We start from the raw sequence: 20,805 nt of genomic DNA, 5'->3' as shown, positions 1-20,805 counted from the left end.
ACTTAACATAAAACCTAAAACTCTGAAATACAAGAAAAAAGAAAAAAACTAATCATTTCCAAAGTGAAAAAATCAATATACTTAACAAAAAAAATCATATAAATCACAAATATAACAACCTTGAAAATCAACAGATCATGAGTAAGTATCAGTCTGTGTTGAGCTTACAAAGAAGAAGCATAATAATGAAGAAAACTCACTGTAGAGGATAGCATACATAGAGAGACGCATAGAAACGAGAGGGGATATGAACAGCCAAAAGTAATACCCAAAAAATTTAGCTAGAATATGAAAAGACTCCAAATTTGCGGGCAAAAATCCAGCTGTCGCATTTCTCTCCAACTCTTTGAACTAACTTTTGCCATACTCTGCATTTCGTCTCTCTCTCTCTCTCTCTCAAAACCAAATCTACTATTCTTTATACTATATTTCTTTGTAGCAACAAGGATGAAAATCAATGTAGTAGGTATGTTGTCGGCTCTTCTTTGTTTGTTCTTTCCTGGGTATGGGTGTGCAAGATGAAGATGAATGTCTGAAAAAATCTTGGAAAAGTCTATAATCGAACCTGTTGTGTGCTTTACTGAAATGAAAGGATGCATTTTAGGGTGATAGATGGATTGCCCATAAAATTTCCAAAGTTACAAATAGGACAAAGGACAAAATAGTAATTTTGGCATATGAAAAACCATTCTCAAAGCATTTCTTCATTGGGCTCATCATGATCTAGGACGTAGACAATATCATCCACCTGGATCACGCCAATTCATCATTATGAGTAACTGTTAATCCACAAATTTCTATTTTATCAGACAAGCACCTACTACTGTTTTTCCTCTTTTTTTACACCTTATGCCTTGCTATAGGTGCGCCTTATCTCTTAGAAAATACAGGTTTTTTTTTTTTTTTTTTTTTTTTTTACCAATTTTAAAAAAGTCATGTTTCATGTGTCACTATGCCATCCAATCTAATGGAAAATCCTAAACTAAAGTCGTGTACTGCTATTTTCAACTTTCACCCAAAAATTTGATTTGATAAAGACACTAATGCCATAACTTCCTAAAGGCAAAAATAATAATTTCACTCTCAAATAAAATTCTTACTGTTCCTATGGAATCGGTGTTTGTTTACAACTTTAAGTTTAAGATATAATTCTATGAAATTAAATGAATAGAAGAATATTGTGTTTTTTTTTTCTTCACCATCCAGAACATGCCAAAAATCATTAAACAAACAAACCCTAACAACACAGTCAACTTTCTTCAAACCCGACAGTAGCCAATTAAAAACTGTCAAAAGCCCTAACCTTTTGCTAGCATCAATACGACCAACCAAAGTGAACCCTTTCTTTATTCAACCCAACAGCAGCATATGACCCAAAAATCGTTTTTTTTTTTTACAAACTTTTGACAATACAAGCATATGACCCACAAATAAACAACAATAAAAATAAAGGGCAATACGGTTAATCAGTGCATACCTATAAAATAACCAACTTTATTTAACAAAAGGGACTATACTTGGTGAATGCAGTGACGAAGAAGACGGCTCACGGACGAAGCTTCCAAAGCAACTACACGAGCTTCAAATGGGCATTGAAATGATTCTTAGGTATGCGATTTTAGGGTTGGAATTGGTTTACAAGGCTTCGAATCACGATTTTAGTTCGATTGGAATCGCGATTTTGTTTGGGTGGATTGGGGATTTTAGGGTTTGTCGGGTTCGAAGTATGCTGGGAATAAATTCACACTACAAGCCTACCAAATTCTGGGCCCAATGGCCAATGATAGGCCCATGAAGATATTAATTAATAAGCAAGGGCTATTAATTAATAAGAAGATATATTCCAATTAGGATAATGTTGGAATAAAGAAGTCATACTCAAAGTCTACAAGGGAATAGGAGCTCAAATCTAACTCAACTATGGACTCCCAATATAACTCAAACAAGGAGAACTAGTTCAAGTCTACTTCAAACCTCAAGCCTATAAATAGGCCTCTACACAAGGTACAAAAACATCTTGAATAATCTACATCTTCTCATACCCTCTCAATATATTCTCTCTCATAGCTCAATTAGTCCCTTTGAGCATATTGAATGATTGTGAGCCGAAGCACGATCACTATCTGACTTTGGCATCGGAGTGTTCCCAGTCCCTTTGACAATTGCTCTTTTGTAGTGATTTGGAGTGCACGACGACGATCTTGAAGAAAGCGCATCCACCGTGAAGAAAACTGTTCTAACAAAGTATATGGCAATTTTAGGGTTATTCACGGGAGCTCTCAAATGAAGTTTTTGGATTAGTGATTTTGAGAAATAAACCCTAATTGTGTTTGTACATGTGGTCTATCCGAATGGGCTCAGGGGTAAAACAGGCTTTTCGTTAAAATTTGTCCACATGCACTACACGTGCGAAGGGCTCCGTTAGGATTTCACAGAAAATCGTAACGAAATGGGGTAAGCGGAAGGAAATTCAAGTTAGATACACCAAAGTAAGAGACTTTGAACATTGTGGGGTGTTTGCAAAAGGCACGTAAGTTCATGGGAGTAAATGAAGTTACCCTTTTTTTTTAAGTAGTTCAATTTTATTAGAAAGAACATAGAAGTACAACCCAATTATATATATGAAGTATACATGAGGGATTCCCAACTAAGGAGAAGAAGAAAAACACAAATTCATAAACTCGAAGAAATTAGAAAATAGAAGACTATTGTGAGCTGCCATTCAAGCATATATAGATTTGAACATGAAAGTTTTTTAACTCCACCACCAAAATATTTCAATATTCAAAATTATGTGCATTGTATTAAGTACAATGGAACCATCCTCCAAGCTTTAATATTACGGTGGCTCCAAGCCTAGCTAACAACTCCACCACTCGAGGGGGATTACCCGTTCTATCCCTAAAAGATCGAAGACCGAAATCCACAAGTATTTAGCCACCTTGTAATGGAGCATAAGATGATCAATGAATTCCCCTCTCTTCTTGTACATAGAATACTAGTCAATCACAATCACATGCCTCTTCTTCAGATTATTCAAAATCAATATCTTCCCTAACATAGCCATCCAAACAAAGAAAATCACTCTCGTAGGAGTTTTATTCCTCCAAATGCTCTTCAATGAAAAGAGAGAGCTGACTGAGGGGGGGCATGGGGTTAAGCGCCTTATAAAACGAGCTGACCTTGAACCTTCGCCTTTAAGAAGGGATCAAACACATTTTATCCTCATCGTCTCCGCTCAAACTGAGAGAATACAAAAGATTAAAAATCAAAGTGACCAACTCTACCTTCTAGTCATTCACATCCCTATTAAAGGAGATATTCCAATGTAGAAAGTCACCAAAAAGTTGCACAAGATTTATCATCGGAGCCTCCTTATGGCAAGCAATAGGAAACAATACCAAGAAAGCTTCCTTCAAGATTGATCTCTACACCACACATCGTGCCAAAATCAAATCCTAGACCTATCTCCCACCTTGAACCTAAAAAATTTGGATAACTTCCCCCAACCCTTCCTAATGTTATCCCACATCCCAACCCCATAGGACCCAACCACCGCATTCGAGTACCACCCACCCCACAAACACCATATTTAACTTCTACCACGATCTCCACAAAGCTAATATACATGGTTTTTGTTGTACACAGAACTAAATTCAGGATTACAAAGAAGCATAAAAGAACATAATAGAAAATAAATCAATCACACAAGACACCAAGATTTAAATGGTTCGGCTTAACAAGCCTACCTCCACTGGCGGAGACGACCTTGAGGAAATTAATTATCAAAAGATGGAGTACAAAGAGTAAGGAGAAAACCACTCAAAATCCAAAGCCCCAATACACCCAAATCTCGCTCTCACACAAAAGAAAAAAAAATACAAAAGAGAAAAAAATTAATAAAGAAAACTCTCTTCTTTTCTAAGTACCATAAGACACAACAAAGTGAGAAAACCCTAGTGAGATGTGCGGCTTTTAATTTTTCTCTATTGTTCAAAGGCTGAATCTATGTCTTTTTATAAGCCCCAATGTCGGTTGCTAGAAGTCCAAAATCGTTAAGAGACAAACTCCAAATTGGTTAGGAAACAAACACCAAAACCAAGTAGGAAAAGTATTCTAAGTCAGCAAAGCATAGAACCAATCCAAGAGAATAAAGAATAGTGGCGAGGCTTACACATTGACTTGAATTTAAGTCACTACCCAACAATCTCCACCATGACTTGAATTCCATCAAGTCCTCAACGCAAATCTCCTCATGACGTTTCCTCCAACACCCTGAAGGGCAAATACAAATAACAATCAAGTACAAGCAACTCTTAAACTTGAGAGCCAAAATTGGCTTAGTGAATATATCATGTCTACTGGATTTTCATCAAAAGACAATTTTCTTCAATGCGATATCTCCTCTTGTCACAACCAGATCACCAGCATAATACGAATTGACATACCCAATGACACAGGAATCGATACTACTGTCTCTATCAAAGACTGAGCTAACATAACCTTGCTAGAACTAACGACACTGACTATATGTGAAACATATGGACGAATGCACATCATAATATACATGATGCTCCCAAACGCACTAGAGTAAGGTACATGTGGCATGAAACACTCCTCCTCCTCACTCTACTGTGCTAACACTGCTGATAGTCTGAAATTACCTGAAGAAGACACATCAACTGAATCTATCACCGTACTGCCTTGAAGAAAGTAGAGAGCATCAACCGTGTTACCTTCCATCACATCCAATGAGTCCTTATAAACCCTGATAACTCCACCTTCACCAGAATACTTGTATCCAAGGGAGTCCAAAGTGCCCAAAGATATAAGATTTTTTTTCAAATCTGGTATGGGTCGAACATTCTTCAAAGTTCAAATAGTCCTGTCATGCATCCTTATTATGATTGCACCAATACCAACAATCTTGCAGGCAATATCATTCCCCATCAAGATTGAACTACCATTGATTGACTCAGTAAACCAATCCCTTTTATAAGACATATGAAAAGTACTTGCAGTATCAAGGATCTACTTGTCGTAAGAATGACCATCAAAAACGGAAACTGCAAGACAAATTCTACATCCTTGTAATTTTCTTCAACAACATTAGCCACAGAAGAAAAACTTGGCTTATCACCTTCCTCTTTATTTCTCAACTTCGGATACTCGGATTTGTAATGCCCATACTTTTTGCAATAGTAACACTTAACTCTTCTTTTTAAGTTAGATTACAATTGGCCTCCTTTATGTCTCTCTCACTGGATCGACTTCTACAATTAGAGAAATTTTTTGAACGACCCCTAACAAATACACTCTTTGCCTGATTGTCACTATCTTTCCCATTCAATCTTGTCCTCAACTCCATAGAATTCAAAGCAGATTTAACATTCGTTAAGGAGATATTATCTCTACCGTACAATATTGAATTAATGAAATTATTAAAGAACTCAGGTAGTAAACATAACAAAATCAAGGCTTCTTGCATCTTAAGGTTATATAACAGTTGCTTCATAAATAAACGGTTAGTGGCTGACTTCTTCATGTACAAACTTTCTAACTTTTGTCAAAGTTTAGCGGCAGTTTCCTCATTTGCGACTTCTCTCAAAACTACATCCAAAAAGAGAATAAAATTAAACTGTGGCTTTTTTCTTCGAGTTTCACAATTTCTTCCTTTGATGATGTTGATGGCATCTTGCCATAAAAAATCTTCGCCAAACCTTGTTGTCGCAACAAAGCATGCATTTTGATACGCCAAAGTCTTAAACTATTATGACCATCAAGCTTTTATACTTCAAATTTTGCAACCTTGTTGTTGCAACAAAGCATGTATTTTGATACGCCAAAGACTGAAACTATTATGACCATCAAGCTTTTATACTTCAAATTTTGCAAAAGCCATCTAGCAAAATAAAGAACCCAGGTTCTGATACCAATTATTGGGTAGAAAAGCACAAAGGGAGTCAAACAAGAATAAATTAATATACATACTTGGACACCACTCCTAGCCCTAAGCTAATGGGCTTAAATCTACTTATGTATATTAGGTATTGTTGTTCTTTATATTTTTTCAATGTAGGACACAACCCTCACAAGTATATGCTTATCTAAATAAGTTCTCAGGCAGATAAACCCCACAAAAAACTTTTCACAATTCCGAACAATTTATTGCACTTGGACCAAGGAATTGCCAATTTGAATCCACCTTTTATTGGCTCCAAGATAACATATTTGCGAGTTCGATCTATCTTGTGCACTAAACTATGTATGTGCTTTGGATTGACCACACCTCAGGCAAAGCCAAATGAAATAAACTAGGGAAAAATCAAATTTAATCTCTAAATTTTTGTAGGATTTCAATTTAGTTTCAAGGTGTTTAGTTGCGACAATTAGGTTCTCACATTTTTCTTTAGTTTTAAATAGGTCTTTCCGCCAACCTACTCTCTAATTTATTAACAATATATTATGTTAGATCAATTAATTAATGTCACATAATTTTTATTTGACATGTCATGTGTTCAATGGTATGTTCCACGTGATATAGTTACTTTAAATTGTAAACATACCTTAAATAAATAAACGTATAGAACGTATATTTATAATTTAAAGTAATTGTGCTACTTGGCATGTACAATTAACATATGACACGTCAAGCGTATTAGAAAACACATCATTTCTAGTTGATTGAACCGGAGAACATCCAAATCTCACGGACCTCCGCTTCATTAGGTTTAGGCATAATTCCAGCCAATTCAGCTATTTGTTGGGACACCATATCAATTATTAAATGGATAATAAGTTGACGAATACAAAACCTGAAAAAATAAAACAAGAAAGAAAGAGAAAGTAGGAGTACCAATCCAAAACCTGCAAGTAGCAGAATCCATTTAAGACGCTAACCCTTCTCATTTATCTCTCTCTCTCTCTCTCTGAGAAGAAGAAGATGATGATGGGTGCCCTCTACGGTCGTACAACGACGACAACCCTCTTATTGGTTCTCCTCATCGTCTCCTCAGCACACTCCTTCTACCTCCCTGGCGTCGCTCCTCGCGATTTCCAAACTGTACGGCTCCCCCCACCTCCTTAACTTTCTTCTGTTTATTTCATTGACCCCGCATTGATTCTTGCCTTGCTTACTCTATTGTTGATTTATGGGTTTCTTTATTCTTTGTGTTTTGTTGCATCGTGGGTTTTCTCTGCTTTGAGTGAAACAGTGTTGGATCCGGGCTTCTAGGTTTGATCTAATCGGTTGTTATGGATCTGTGGGATTCTTTAGCTGTTTTTGGATCTTGCGTTTGGGTTGGATCTGGGTTTTTGTTGAATTTACTTCTGGTTTACTGTGACTGTGCCAGATCGAGCTCGTGATATTGAGAACTTAATAGTTGTTTTTCTTTCTTTTTTCGGCATTTGATGAGATTATTTTTGGGTCTTCTGATTTTCGAGTCTAAAAACAGAAGGATTGGTTTGATCTGTGAGCATCTTTGGGTTGCACTTGAGGCCATGCTTTATGTTTCTATAATGACGGAGTTTCTCCGTGTGTGTGGAAAGGTTGAAATGATGGAGAAATTGCGTGTGGGAGCATGCTTGCGTATGTTTGTGTTGTGTGTGTGTGTTTAAATTTTGTGAAGAATAAAGCTAAAATAAAGGGGCTGAACAAAAACATTATCAAATGACCAGAAAACAAGTAGAAATCCAGAAATGGAAAGCATGAAAGGCCACCAAATGGGCCATTAGTTTTTGTATTTGTGTTTTGACGTTGTTGCCTATTCCAATTAATTTTTGTTGTTTGAACAACGATATCCAAGTATCAGTTTGATTCTGTTCAAACAATAAAGGAGTATGGGAGCTTAATGCATGGAGAATGAGCATTTCATTGATAAGATCAGTAATACTTCAACGTTTATTGCCGGGGATAGCTTTAGCTGTTAGATTTTTAACAATGTGGTTAACTTATAATACAAATGATGGTTTTACCCAACTCATCCAAGACTTGATATTTATGCTAGTGGTTGGAGTCTGCTAATAGGATTAATAGTTTATGTTTGGTTGATTTTTTTTTTTTTTGATAAGTATTTTTTATTTGATAAATAATCGAAATATTATTCAAAGCATAAGGCGCCTTAGGCACACATGAAGTATACAAGAGAGAACATCTAGCTAGCTAGAAGGAGAAAAATGAACAAGAAAATCATGATAACTATTGAGTACCAAGGGAGAAATAAATGCATTTGTCACAAGAAAAAGAGTATAGAAGAAAAATGACTTAAGCTCCTCCAACGTCTTCTTGTGGTCTTCAAACTTTCTATCATTATTTTCCCTTCAAAGGCACCACAAGAGGCAAGGAGGCACCATCTTTCACACATCAACACTCCAAGTGCTACCGGCAGTCTACCAACAAACAAGCAAGTTGACTACTCGGGTAGGCATAACTAGGCATAACCCAAGAGAGCCCAAAGCCCAATGCCTCTTACACATACAACACCTGTCAATTACGTTAACATGTTGCTTTGTAAGATTGTCCATGGTAAGGAATTTTCCTAGGACCGTCGGTCAAGCAAAGAAAGCCACCCTCAAAGTAGTATTAGACTGCCAAATACCCTTCCATGGGAAAGGAGAGCCATCCATACGAGCAAAACATTGTACAAAGATCTAACATCGAATAACCATTTTTTGGAGGGGGTCTACCAAAGCTTGCCTTCACCTTTCCATCTCCTGTTAACTGAATACAAGTTGAAAAGCGAGGCAAAGATATTCTCCTCCCAATCATGAGCCGCTCTACCAAAAGTAACGTTCCACTAATTAGAGCCACCATAAAGCTCCTTTGCAAAAAGAATACCATATTCAGTGCCTTATCCTCACACCACAGGTCATGCCAGAATCTAACCTTGGAGCCAACTCCGATCTCAAATCTAGTATGATGTGAAAACTTTCCTTAACCTCTTGTAATATTCTTCCATAACCCCACCCCTTACGCCCCAATAGGCTCATTAGAACACCACCCACCCCACAAGTTGCAAAATTTAGCATCCACAACAACTCTCCACCAAGTCTCTCTTATGCATATAGTGCCATAGCCATTTTCCTAGGAGAGCATGGTTAAACATTTGCAAATTATGAACCCCCAATCCTCCTTCAAAAATAGGAAAGCAAACCTTGGACCAACTTAACACGTGAAATTTGAACCCTTTGCTTATTCCCCCCTCATAGGAAATCTCGTTGAAGCTTCTCAATACAGTTTGCAATACCCACGGGGAGAGGGAATAGGGACATGGAATACATAGGAAAATTGGAAAGAGTGCTCTTGATAAGTTCTGTCACGTTTAGAAAAGTATATCATTTTCCAACTAGCCAACTGTTGTTCAATCTTTTCAATAACACCGTACCAAATAGACTTGGCCTTATAGGAGGCCCCCAATAGGAGATCGAGATACCTCATAGGCAAAGAAGAAACCCTATAGCCCAGAATGCCAGCAAACCCATCCACATTCTCAACATTACCTATTGATGTAGGACGATATTTATCTTTATTTTCGGTAAAAACGAAAATAAAGAAAATATCAAAAATAATATTGGAGCAGCGCCGCTTGATCAGAATTTTAGCTATTCTCAAACAATGGAAGTACAAAAGGAAAGATTGCCACGATTCCCGCTGATTGTCAATTTTATATTAGGATTTTATTTTATTTTATTAGGACTTTATTTCCTTTCCTTATTAGGATTAGGTTTACTACTACTATAGGATTATGTTTACTTTCCTACTAGGATTAGATTTACTTTCTCTACTAGGATTAGATTTACTTTCTCTACTAGAAGTAGGTTTACTTTCTCTACAAGTATTTCTCTTCTATAAATAGGCTTGCCTATTATGTAAAACTGAATCAATTGAATTATAATAAAATCAGAGAATTCTCTCTCAAATACTCTGCGGAGTTTTATTTTTTTCTTAGCCTGCGGGCTTGTTTTATCTTTTGGGTAGAAGACGAAGACGCTTCTTCTTGCAGAATCAAAGACGCTGCTCTTTGATCAGTACTGACGTAGCGGAAGACTAAGGTAACTAATCAAAGAGCAGCGTCTTTGATTCTGCAAGGAGAAGCGTCTTCGTCTTCTACCCAAAAAGATAAAAACAAGCCCGCAGGCTAAAAGAAGGATAAAACTCCGCAGAGTATTTGAGAGAGAATTCTCTGATTTTATTATAATTCAATTGATTGAGTTTTACATAATAGGCAAGCCTATTTATAGAAGAGAAATACTTGTAGAGAAAGTAAACCTACTTCTAGTAGAGAAAGTAAATCTAATCCTAGTTGAGAAAGTAAATCTAATCCTAGTAGGAAAGTAAACATAATCTTATAGTAGTAGTAAACCTAATCCTAATAAGGAAAGGAAATAAAGTCCTAATAAAATAAAATAAAATCCTAATATAAAATTGACAATCAGCGGGAATCGTGGCAATCTTTCCTTTTGTACTTCCATTGTTTGAGAATAGCTAAAATTCTGATCAAGCGGCGCTGCTCCAATATTATTTTTGATATTTTCTTTATTTTCGTTTTTACTGAAAATAAAGATAAATGTCGTCCTACATCAGACACCCCCACTTGAAAAAAACTCGTCCTCGAGTTTTCTTTGGGACATGGCACATGTGGCTCCTCTGAAGAAAAGTACTTGGAGAAATCTATATAGATAGAATCAAGACATGATTTCTCCTTTTCGTCTACTTCCACCAAAATTCCTCCAACGATTTCTTCTTGGGTATCATCTTCAACTTCATTGTTTTCTTCAAAAGAATCGTCAATTTTTGTGATGATCGTGATGAGTTGCACCTGTGGTGTAGGTTGCATCTGTGGTAGAGGAAGTTGCACTTGTGGTGGAGAAGGTTGCATCTGTGGTGGAGAAGGTTGCACTTGTGGTGGAGGAGGTTGTAACTGTGGTAGAGGAAGTTGCACTTGTGGTGGAGGAGGCGGTAGCTGTTCCTCCATTGATGTAGTCGTTGGAATCAATGATGGTGGCTGCACATATGTTTTCTCTGATGGCAACTCCACTTCTTCAACCAACTTAACATCTTCCACAACTTCTTCACCATAATTAAAATTCTCTTCATAGGCGAAGGGCCTATTTGGAGAGTTATGAAGATGATTATGGACATGACGAAAATGGCTTACGTCATCCTCACGGAATCGGTCAACATACAGATACCGAACGGGTTCCCTTCGGATCCCATAGTCATCTGGTGGTAGGAACCGGGCATTGAGTAACCGCTTCATCTTAGGCCAAGATGTCGCGGGTCTTTTTCCTTCCCTGGATCGAGAGAGCTTCAACCATTCCCACCAAGCGGATGCTCCACCTTTGAGCTTATAAGCCACCAACTTCACCTTCTTTTCTTCCGGAATACACATGTACTCAAAGAATCTTTCTACCTCCATTATCCAGTCAAGGTAATCTTCAATGTGAAGATAACCATCGAATGAAGGGAGATCGTTATTCATCCGGTACTCCCGAGTGTCTCTGTGATTCCAAGGGGCACGCATCTGCCTGCGTTCAAACGACTCCCACAATTGGCGCACCTCCTGTTGCATCATCTGCGTTGTCTGCTTGAGCTCTTGGAATTCGGTTCTCCAAGGAGCCTCTGATCGCTTGATGTATCGCTGGTAGTCGGATCTCGAAACAGCATCCCTCTCACGAACGGCGTCGTTATAGAAGTTGTTGTTGTAGTATAAGTTGGCCATCGAATCCGGATAATGCCGGCTCGGATACCCCATGAATTTGGCTTTCGAAAGAGCCCCTCCCCTACAAGCGGCGTTGTTGGAGAAGTTTGTCACCGTTGCGCTGATTGGTCATGATCAGGATAAAGCCTGCTCTGATACCAACTGACGTAGCGGAAGACTAAGGTAACTAATCAAAGAGCAGCGTCTTTGATTCTGCAAGGAGAAGCGTCTTCGTCTTCTACCCAAAAAGATAAAAACAAGCCCGCAGGCTAAAAGAAGGATAAAACTCCGCAGAGTATTTGAGAGAGAATTCTCTGATTTTATTATAATTCAATTGATTGAGTTTTACATAATAGGCAAGCCTATTTATAGAAGAGAAATACTTGTAGAGAAAGTAAACCTACTTCTAGTAGAGAAAGTAAATCTAATCCTAGTTGAGAAAGTAAATCTAATCCTAGTAGGAAAGTAAACATAATCTTATAGTAGTAGTAAACCTAATCCTAATAAGGAAAGGAAATAAAGTCCTAATAAAATAAAATAAAATCCTAATATAAAATTGACAATCAGCGGGAATCGTGGCAATCTTTCCTTTTGTACTTCCATTGTTTGAGAATAGCTAAAATTCTGATCAAGCGGCGCTGCTCCAATATTATTTTTGATATTTTCTTTATTTTCGTTTTTACTGAAAATAAAGATAAATATCGTCCTACATCACCTATAGGAACCAATTCCGATGTAGCCAAATTATTTTTTAATTCAGAGACAACTTTGAAGCATAAAAATAAAGGACGCAGGCGACAAAGGTGGTCAAGCTTGCCCCACAGCAAACCAAAAGTGTCATTGGCAAACAAGTGAGATGTTAACCACACTAGAGTTCTTAGACCCTACAATAAACCTTAAAGAAAACCCCAATGAACAGTTGTAGAAATCATTCTACTTAAAGGCAACAAAGGATCTTCCTATCTCAGACCACTGGAGCTACTGAAGAAACTAGATGGAGTGTCATTCACCAAAATGGAAAAGCGCACCATTTAAATATAATGCACTATTCAAGAACACCATTTCTCCCCAAAACCACACCTCCTCAAGAAGCAAAGTAAGAAATCCCAATTGACATGATTGTTGGCTTTCTCAATATCTAGCTTATAGAGCACCCTTGACTCACCAAATCTGATCTTACAATCCAGGCATTACAGAATCAAGGATTTGCCTACCTTTGACAAATTGTTCTGGGGTTTCGAAATAATCTTCTTGATGACCATTTTCAACCTATTGGCTAGGACTTTAGCAATAATCTTGTAAGCTCCACACACAAGACTGATGGGGCAAAAGTCCTTAAGATCAATGGCCCCAGTTTTCTTCGGAATAAGGTTAATGAAGGTTGTATTAGACTTTCCCAAACTTGCTACTTGCATGAAAATAATGGAACACCCCCATAATATCCACCTTGATCACCTCCTGACATACTTGGAAGAACGCCATAGAAAAACCATTAGGGCCTGGCACCTTCTCACTGTTCATAACTTTCACCACATCAAGGACCAAACTCTCCTCGAACGGTCTCTCTAACTAAGAAGCCTCCTCCACATCAATGAAATCAAAATCAAGGTCGTCCAGCTTGGGGCTCCAATTAAATTGTTATGCAAAAAGACTATCATAGAATTGCACAATGTGATCAATGATTGCTGGTTTATCAAAAGATGCTAAGCCATTGACTAACAACCACTCAATGGTGTTGTTCCTCTTCGAATTTGCCGCCCAATGGGAAAACTTTGTGCATTTGTCACCCTTTTTTAACCATAGTTATCTCCTCCATTAAAGTAGCTTTCTCCAATTCCCCAATGACAAAGGTCTTCCTCAGTTTCTCTTCATTGAAGACTCTCTTTATCTAAACCATCAAGAACATGCAACTCCTCCAAAAGAGGTTTTTTATGAGATTCCACCTTGCCAAACACCTGCGCATTCCAGGTTCTTAAATTAGCTTTCAAGGCCTTAAGTTTACGAGTCAAATAAAGCTAGGGGGAGCCTTGAAACTGATAACATGACTAACATGACCACCACTTCCTCACCCTGTCCACAAAACCATCGGCCTTAAGCCACATATTCTCAAACTTAAAGGATTTTATGCCTTCCTAAATACCACCTCAATCAATAAGAATGAAGAAGTGCTCTGAACATAATTTAAGCAAACTTTTTGAGATAGTTCAGGGAACTTGTCTTCCCATTCCAGAGAGACCAAAAACCTATTGATTCTAGTGTCTATTGTTGTTATGATGACTAACTAGAGTCACTTTGTTTGTCAGTTTTGTTTGCTCTGATTGATGTGCACAAAATTATAAATGGGATGCAATACATTTAAGTTCTATGGAGAAACAATGTGACTATACATTGGCTTAAAATTTAGGGTTAACTTGACAAAGTCTTCAATGCATGTTGAGAAGATCTCCCAAAAGTTCAAAAACTCTCAATTTCACCCCTCTAACTTTTAATTTGATGCAATATACCCCCATTCGTTAGGATTTGGCATTAAATCCTAACGGAGACTATGAAAAATACCAAAATACCCTTAACTTTTTGTTTTAATGTGAAATTAAGGGTAAATTTGAAATTTTATAAAAAATTTAGGGGTATAAAGGATTTTAATCCATTTTAACATCTGTGTAACGCCAAATCCTAACGGAGGGGATAGATTGCATCAAATTAGAAATTCAAGGGGGGTGAAATTGAGAGTTTTTGAACTTTGGGGGGGTTTTCTCAAAACGTGTGGAAGTTTAAAGGGGCTTTGTGAAGTTTCCCCTAAATTTTATGTGGTGCTCAGTTTTCTCCCTTATATAAGGAACTATCCCTTTTTCTGGTGCCTATCTGTGAATTTGGTAACGATTTGGTTGAAAATACATGTTTTTTTCTTCCAACTCTAACCAAACTCCATATCGAATTACTTGAGGCCTTCATCCCTTTTTTTGTTTGTTTGTTTTTTTTTTCAAGGGGTGGGGTGGGGTGGGGTGTTTGTATTTTGAGAGTTTGTAAGGTTTTCTTTCGGTGTTCTTTCTCATCACTTATGAATTATTATTTTTGTTTGTCTCATGGCTGTCTACTTTGAACAGGGTGATGCCCTCCCGGTCAAAGTGAACAAATTGTCATCTACTAAGACACAACTTCCATATGACTACTACTACTTAAACTATTGTAAGCCCAAGAATATTGTGAACAATGCAGAAAATTTGGGGGAAGTTCTCCGAGGTGACCGCATTGAAAATTCTGTCTATAACGTGAGTCTCTACTACCATTTTCCTGTATTTAGAATCTGAACAGGATAGAAAAATTTTGCATGTAGTCATTTTTGGTTCTTGTTTTGTTGTTTTTGTGGATCTGAGTTTATGAATTATACCCCAGTTCCAAATGAGGAAAGACGAGTCATGCAAAGTCGCCTGTAAAGCAAAGCTTAATGCTGGATCTGCAAAGAATTTTAAGGAAAAAATTGATGATGAATATCGAGTTAACATGTAAGTAATGAATTCTAACTTTACGTCTTCCTTCAATATCTTTTATGATTTTCCACTGAATATCGAGTTAACAAACAGCTATGATTACTGATTGTACTAAAATGTTCAAAACACACATGCAGGATTTTGGATAACCTTCCAGTTGCTGTTCTTAGACAGAGGAGGGATGGAAGTCAGTCAACTACTTATGAGCATGGTTTCCGTGTTGGGTTCAGGATTTTGGATAACCTTCCAGTTGCTGGGGTATGCTTCAGAAGCCAACTGCTATTGTAGAAGAAGTGTTTTCATGCTCTCTTACACATTTATTTGTTTTACAGATCAAAGAGGAGAAATATTTCATCCATAACCACTTGAGCTTCCGAGTCATGTATCACAAGGATCCCGAGACTGATTCTGCTCGGATTGTTGGGTTTGAGGTTACTCCAAAAAGGTGTGGTACTCTTTTCCTCTGTTTTGTTTTCTCTTTTTTGGCCAGTGCTCAATGTCAGTTTCACTCTGTTGAGTCATCTATGGTTGGTATGAATGATGTGTGATAAAGGCATATAGGCTGCTGGTTCATATTCTGAATACAGAAATGCTATTAGATGGGGGTGAAGAGACCGCAGATCACTTTATTCTTTAATCTTTGGGAGGGTTATTTCCTTCAAAAGGCAAGGTTTTTGCTTGAGGTTGTTGCTATGGGTGAACGTGTTTTTGCAGTTATTTGGTGAAAATATAAATTCAACATTTAGATTGAGAAAGAATGTTTATCAGAAATACAAGAGGAAAAAAGGTGGGCTGTTTAGATGATCCTATCAAAAGATGAATATTCAGAATTAGCTACATGATAAAGAAGGGCTGAAAGAGTTTTTTTTTATTTGGCACTGGGTATCCGGAGCAAGCTCTGACTATGTTTTTGCAGTTATTTGGTGAAAATATAAATTCAACATTTAGATTCAGAAAGAATGTTTATCAGAAATACAAGAGGAAAAAAGGTGGGCTGTTTAGATGATCCTATCAAAAGATGAATATTCAGAATTAGCTACATGATAAAGAAGGGCTGAAAGAGTTTTTTTTTGATTTGGCACCGGGTATCTGGAGTGAAGCTCCGACTAATCCTGGGGGTGCACAGGCCCTCGGTAAGGATTTTTCCGCAAGTGCACCTCGGTTAATTCAAGAGGCGAACCCCCAGTCCGATGGCCTCAAGAAGCAGTTTGCACTTGGGTTTCGAACCTATGACCTTGAGGAACATACTCAAAAGTCTTAAGCTGTCCAACCACTGAGCCAACCTCTTGGGGTTAAGAAGGGCTGAAAGAGTTGTCTACATACTGAAATATTTTATTCTTTTCTCTGGTTGTTTCCTGCTATGGTTTAAGCTAGTCTCAATACTACAGCATGTCAATTTGTTTATTAGATGATGCTGCAATGTTGTTTGCATAATATTAGCCATTTCATTTTTCGTCATAATTTATTGTGCTTTATTCTGTTCCTGCTTGCATTGTCTGTTGGTGTAAAACTTGAATGTTTCTTCTTCTGATATTTGAAGTGTTACTGAGGGAGTTTAATAGCAGATGCTTGTTTATGTTGCTGGTTTTCATGCCGTTAGCCATAACGTTTTTGAATGTTCTGCTGAAAATTATAGAATAGATGAAATGTAGATGTTCTATTGTAATTATCATATTGGAGTAGATTTAAAAAGAATCATACCAAGTTAGATTTTAAAGAATAATGCCAACTTGTTCATCCCTGTTTGTGTTACAAAATAAATTGAAAAAAATAGGAATTTTTGGAATGTGCTCACTTTCTCTGTTTTGTCAAATAACTAGCTTGGTGTGGTATATTCTTCTCATTTGAGTCTTGTAATTCTCCAAACAGCATTAATCATGAATATAAGGATTGGGATGATAAGAATCCTCAACTGACAACATGCAACAAAGACCCCAAAAATTTAATGCAAGGTAGCTTTGTTCCACAAGAAGTTGTCGCAGATAAGGAGGTTGTTTTTACATATGATGTTTCGTTCAAGGTACTTTTCATTAAACCCTTGCCTATTTCAATCCTTTTTAATATCCTTCCCTTATAACCTATCAAAAAAAAAAACCCTTCCCTGATATTGTACAGTTACAAACTCGTGCTGGCCTTTCTTTTCTTAGGAAAGTGAGATCAAATGGGCATCTCGTTGGGACACATACCTCCTAATGAATGACGATCAGATCCACTGGTTCTCCATCATAAACTCTTTGATGATTGTCCTCTTCCTTTCTGGCATGGTGGCCATGATCATGATGAGAACTCTGTACAGAGATATTGCCAACTATAATCAATTGGAAACTCAAGATGAGGCTCAGGAAGAAACGGGATGGAAACTTGTCCATGGAGATGCTTTCAGGCCACCAATCAATTCTGGCTTACTTTGTGTTTATGTTGGTACAGGTGTTCAGATATTTGCAATGACACTTGTGACAATGATATTTGCATTGCTTGGTTTCTTATCTCCTTCCAACAGAGGGGGGCTAATGACTGCTATGGTTCTCTTGTGGGTTTTCATGGGCTTATTCGCTGGTTACTCCTCGGCACGTTTGTACAAAATGTTCAAGGGAACAGAGTGGAAGAGGAATACCTTGAAAACTGCATTTATGTTTCCGGGCATTCTCTTTGCAGTATTCTTTGTTCTTAATGCCCTGATCTGGGGGGAGCAATCTTCTGGGGCTGTGCCTTTTGGAACAATGTTTGCTCTTGTCTGCTTATGGTTTGGTATATCAGTGCCCTTGGTCTTTGTGGGCAGTTATTTGGGTTTTAAAAAACCAGCTATTGAAGACCCTGTGAAGAGTAACAAGATTCCTAGGCAAATACCAGAGCAAGCGTGGTACATGAAACCAGTCTTTTCTATACTCATTGGAGGCATTCTTCCATTTGGGGCTGTTTTCATTGAGCTATTCTTCATCTTGACATCAATATGGCTGAACCAGTTCTATTACATCTTTGGCTTCCTTTTTATAGTGTTCGTTATTCTTCTAATCACTTGCGCAGAGATAACGGTTGTGCTCTGCTACTTCCAGTTGTGCAGTGAAGACTACCACTGGTGGTGGAGATCCTACCTAACTGCTGGATCCTCTGCACTCTACCTTTTCCTCTACTCTGTCTTCTATTTCTTCACGAAATTGGAGATCACGAAGCTGGTTTCAGGCATCCTTTACTTTGGGTACATGATAATTGTATCATATGCTTTCTTTGTTGTGACCGGCACTATTGGCTTCTATGCATGCTTCTGGTTTGTTCGGAAAATCTACTCGTCTGTTAAAATTGACTGATCTGAAGATGCCGAAATAGGGTCACACAGATGAAAATGAATTACAGACCATAAGGGAAGCAGAGAAGGGATAAAGGTTGAAGTGAAATTTTCTTCCCGCTCACCAAAACCCTTTTTTTTTTTTTTTTTTTTTTGTTGATGGTAGCATAGGGCATAGGGCTTGGCCTGTTATTTTGTTTACACCTTCATTAATGTCGTGAACTGTGCCTTTGTAGTGTTCTTGCAAGAAAGCTTGAGTAGCAACCTTGATGTATGGATACTTCTATCATGTCTATATGGTTAAATCACAATTTCAACTACCAAATCTTTGATGAGTCTAGTGTTTCGATTTATTGTCTACTTATTGATCTTTCGTGCACTTCATGTGTGGAGAACGGTACCAGCATTTTGGGGTGGGATTGGGCGTAGGGGAGGAGAACATGGATGAGATTTTGTGTGGATGAAATGAGATGGAATTTTCCATTGATGTCAATGACATGCTGTTTTCCCAAGGTCGCAAACAACTCGACAATTTTTTTGGGGTCACAGGGCAATCCACCCTAAATGTTCTTAGCTACAAATTTCACCGGACTGCAGCAATTCAATGGAATCCTAGAGTTTTTGAGTGTCTTAATCCCTTTGCCTCAAAAACTAAAATCTAATGTCACTACTAATTTAAGGATAGAGAAATGCTATTAGTGTCTCAATCAATGCTACAATCAGCTAAGTATTAAGCATAGAAAAATCTTATCATAGGAGGGGACTACTAGAGTGAAGCAAATCTGAGTCATTTTTAATTAAGTGTCTCTACAAATTTATCTTGCAAATGCATATTTTTGGATGGGCTGGATGACGTGTCACCTGCAAGACAAGAAGAAACTACAGAAGTGGCACTGGTTCATGGAAGAGCCTTCGATGGTTAAGTTAGTAATTTGTTTTGAGAAACAACAGAATAGAGAATGAGTTTTAGGGTAAAAGAAGTTCTTATCTTATTTGGGGATGAGCCATCTATTTTGTATTAAACTTCTTGTAATATTGTCACACGGTGAGCTTGTGGTTTTGCAGTAGTGATATATAGTCAGAAGGCTCTTAGGCTTTTTAACTTTTCTAGTGAGTAGGCCTTTATGTTAATTGGACCCTAAGCTTATTTATGGTATCATCAGTTGCCCCCCATTCCCATGGCCGACTTGTCTAATTGGTCTGGCATTACAATATATATATATATATATATATATATATATATATATATATATATTTTGCTTGGGGTCATTATTTTGAGATCAATAAAGTTCTTCAAATGTTGTTTTTGGTTTGCTTCTCCTTCCCGGGTTATTCCACCGGCCCCTTTTTTGGCTGCCCCCCACTCCCGTAGGGGGTTAGTTATTTCATTGATGCCAAGCTCATGGCTTGGTCTTTAGGTGTCGAGCCCATGGTTCGATCTCTTGGTGCCAAGCATTTACCCATTATGGCTTGGATAAGGTTCTCTATCATCTGAACATTTGGTAAACTCATGGGGCCATTGTGGAATCATTTTATGAACTAACCTCCCATTCCCTTGGGGCTGGGGGCAGCTAGTCGCTTCATGTTTCATTTGTTCCCTGTAAAACCTCAACGCAGACAAAAGAAGTGAAGCAACTATGCTTCTAGTTAGCATGGATATGGGTGGATGGATCTCATTTAATTCCATTCTAGTTAATGCAAATAATGAACAATAGGGCTATTAGGCCCCCATACCCTTGGGGGCCAGGAGTAATGCATTTGTTTTGTCACCTTTTTCTCATAGACTCATTGAAGATAGCGAGAAGCAAGTGCACAAATGAATTTAAAGTGAAGAGAAAACTAAAAAATGCTTCTCGCCTGAGTTGATTCATGTAAACATTGATTAGTTATAGAAGATTTCGCAATAATGTCTTCTGATGAAGCAATTACTGAAGATTGAAGTTCTTTACATTTGGATTCTTGACAATCCTCCAGAACTATCATTTGTTTATTTCTTAATTGAGCAATCTCATAAGTAAAACGGTAAGGCAAGGCTAACACTACCAGCACCCTTATATTTCGTACACATACCGATTTCACTATAACTTATAGGCAAAATGCCTCAAGTATATGTCTGTTTTTGCAAACACCATCCATTAAATCTATCGTTTTCTCCTCATATCTACGTACCAGATGAAATCCACAACTTCTAAAAAACTCTGGTATCCGCAACTTTTAAAGAACACTGTACATTACTTCTCAATGCCAACTTCAATTTGTCTCACACTTATCTCAATCTAAAGGGTTTGGGGGCAATGAATGGGCGGGCCATAGGAGTGGCCTGGGCACCCCAAAT

The 20,805-nt window shown here is 37.7% G+C and overlaps 1 protein-coding gene across 1 annotated transcript; it reads left to right on the top strand.

The window, feature by feature from the left end:
- The first annotated feature begins 6,817 nt into the window (after window positions 1-6,817).
- On the top strand, window positions 6,818-18,805 carry TMN7 (transmembrane nine 7). Its single transcript, XM_059600742.2, has 7 exons — window positions 6,818-7,063; window positions 14,804-14,968; window positions 15,093-15,202; window positions 15,325-15,445; window positions 15,520-15,632; window positions 17,057-17,207; window positions 17,335-18,805. Exons 1-7 carry the CDS (start codon window positions 6,944-6,946, stop codon window positions 18,490-18,492), a joined length of 1,938 nt encoding a protein of 645 aa, XP_059456725.1. The 5' UTR covers window positions 6,818-6,943; the 3' UTR covers window positions 18,493-18,805.
- The last annotated feature ends 2,000 nt before the right edge of the window (window positions 18,806-20,805 follow it).

Source organism: Corylus avellana, chromosome 6 (genome assembly GCF_965113065.1).
Source record: "Corylus avellana chromosome 6, dhCorAvel1.hap1.2, whole genome shotgun sequence".
NCBI lineage: Eukaryota > Viridiplantae > Streptophyta > Magnoliopsida > Fagales > Betulaceae > Corylus > Corylus avellana.
Note: the sequence above shows the minus strand (reverse complement) of the source record. Positions and strands in the feature narration are given on the sequence as shown.

What these genes read in the sequence shown, in the direction of transcription:
- TMN7 (XM_059600742.2), top strand. Translation starts at nt 6,944, where the DNA reads ATGATGATGGGTGCCCTCTACGGTCGTACAACGACGACAACCCTCTTA. An exon ending in TTGAAAATTCTGTCTATAAC is followed by an intron (nt 14,969 to 15,092) that starts GTGAGTCTCTAC and finishes ATTATACCCCAG; the next exon opens with TTCCAAATGAGGAAAGACGA. An exon ending in TTTGAGGTTACTCCAAAAAG is followed by an intron (nt 15,633 to 17,056) that starts GTGTGGTACTCT and finishes TTCTCCAAACAG; the next exon opens with CATTAATCATGAATATAAGG.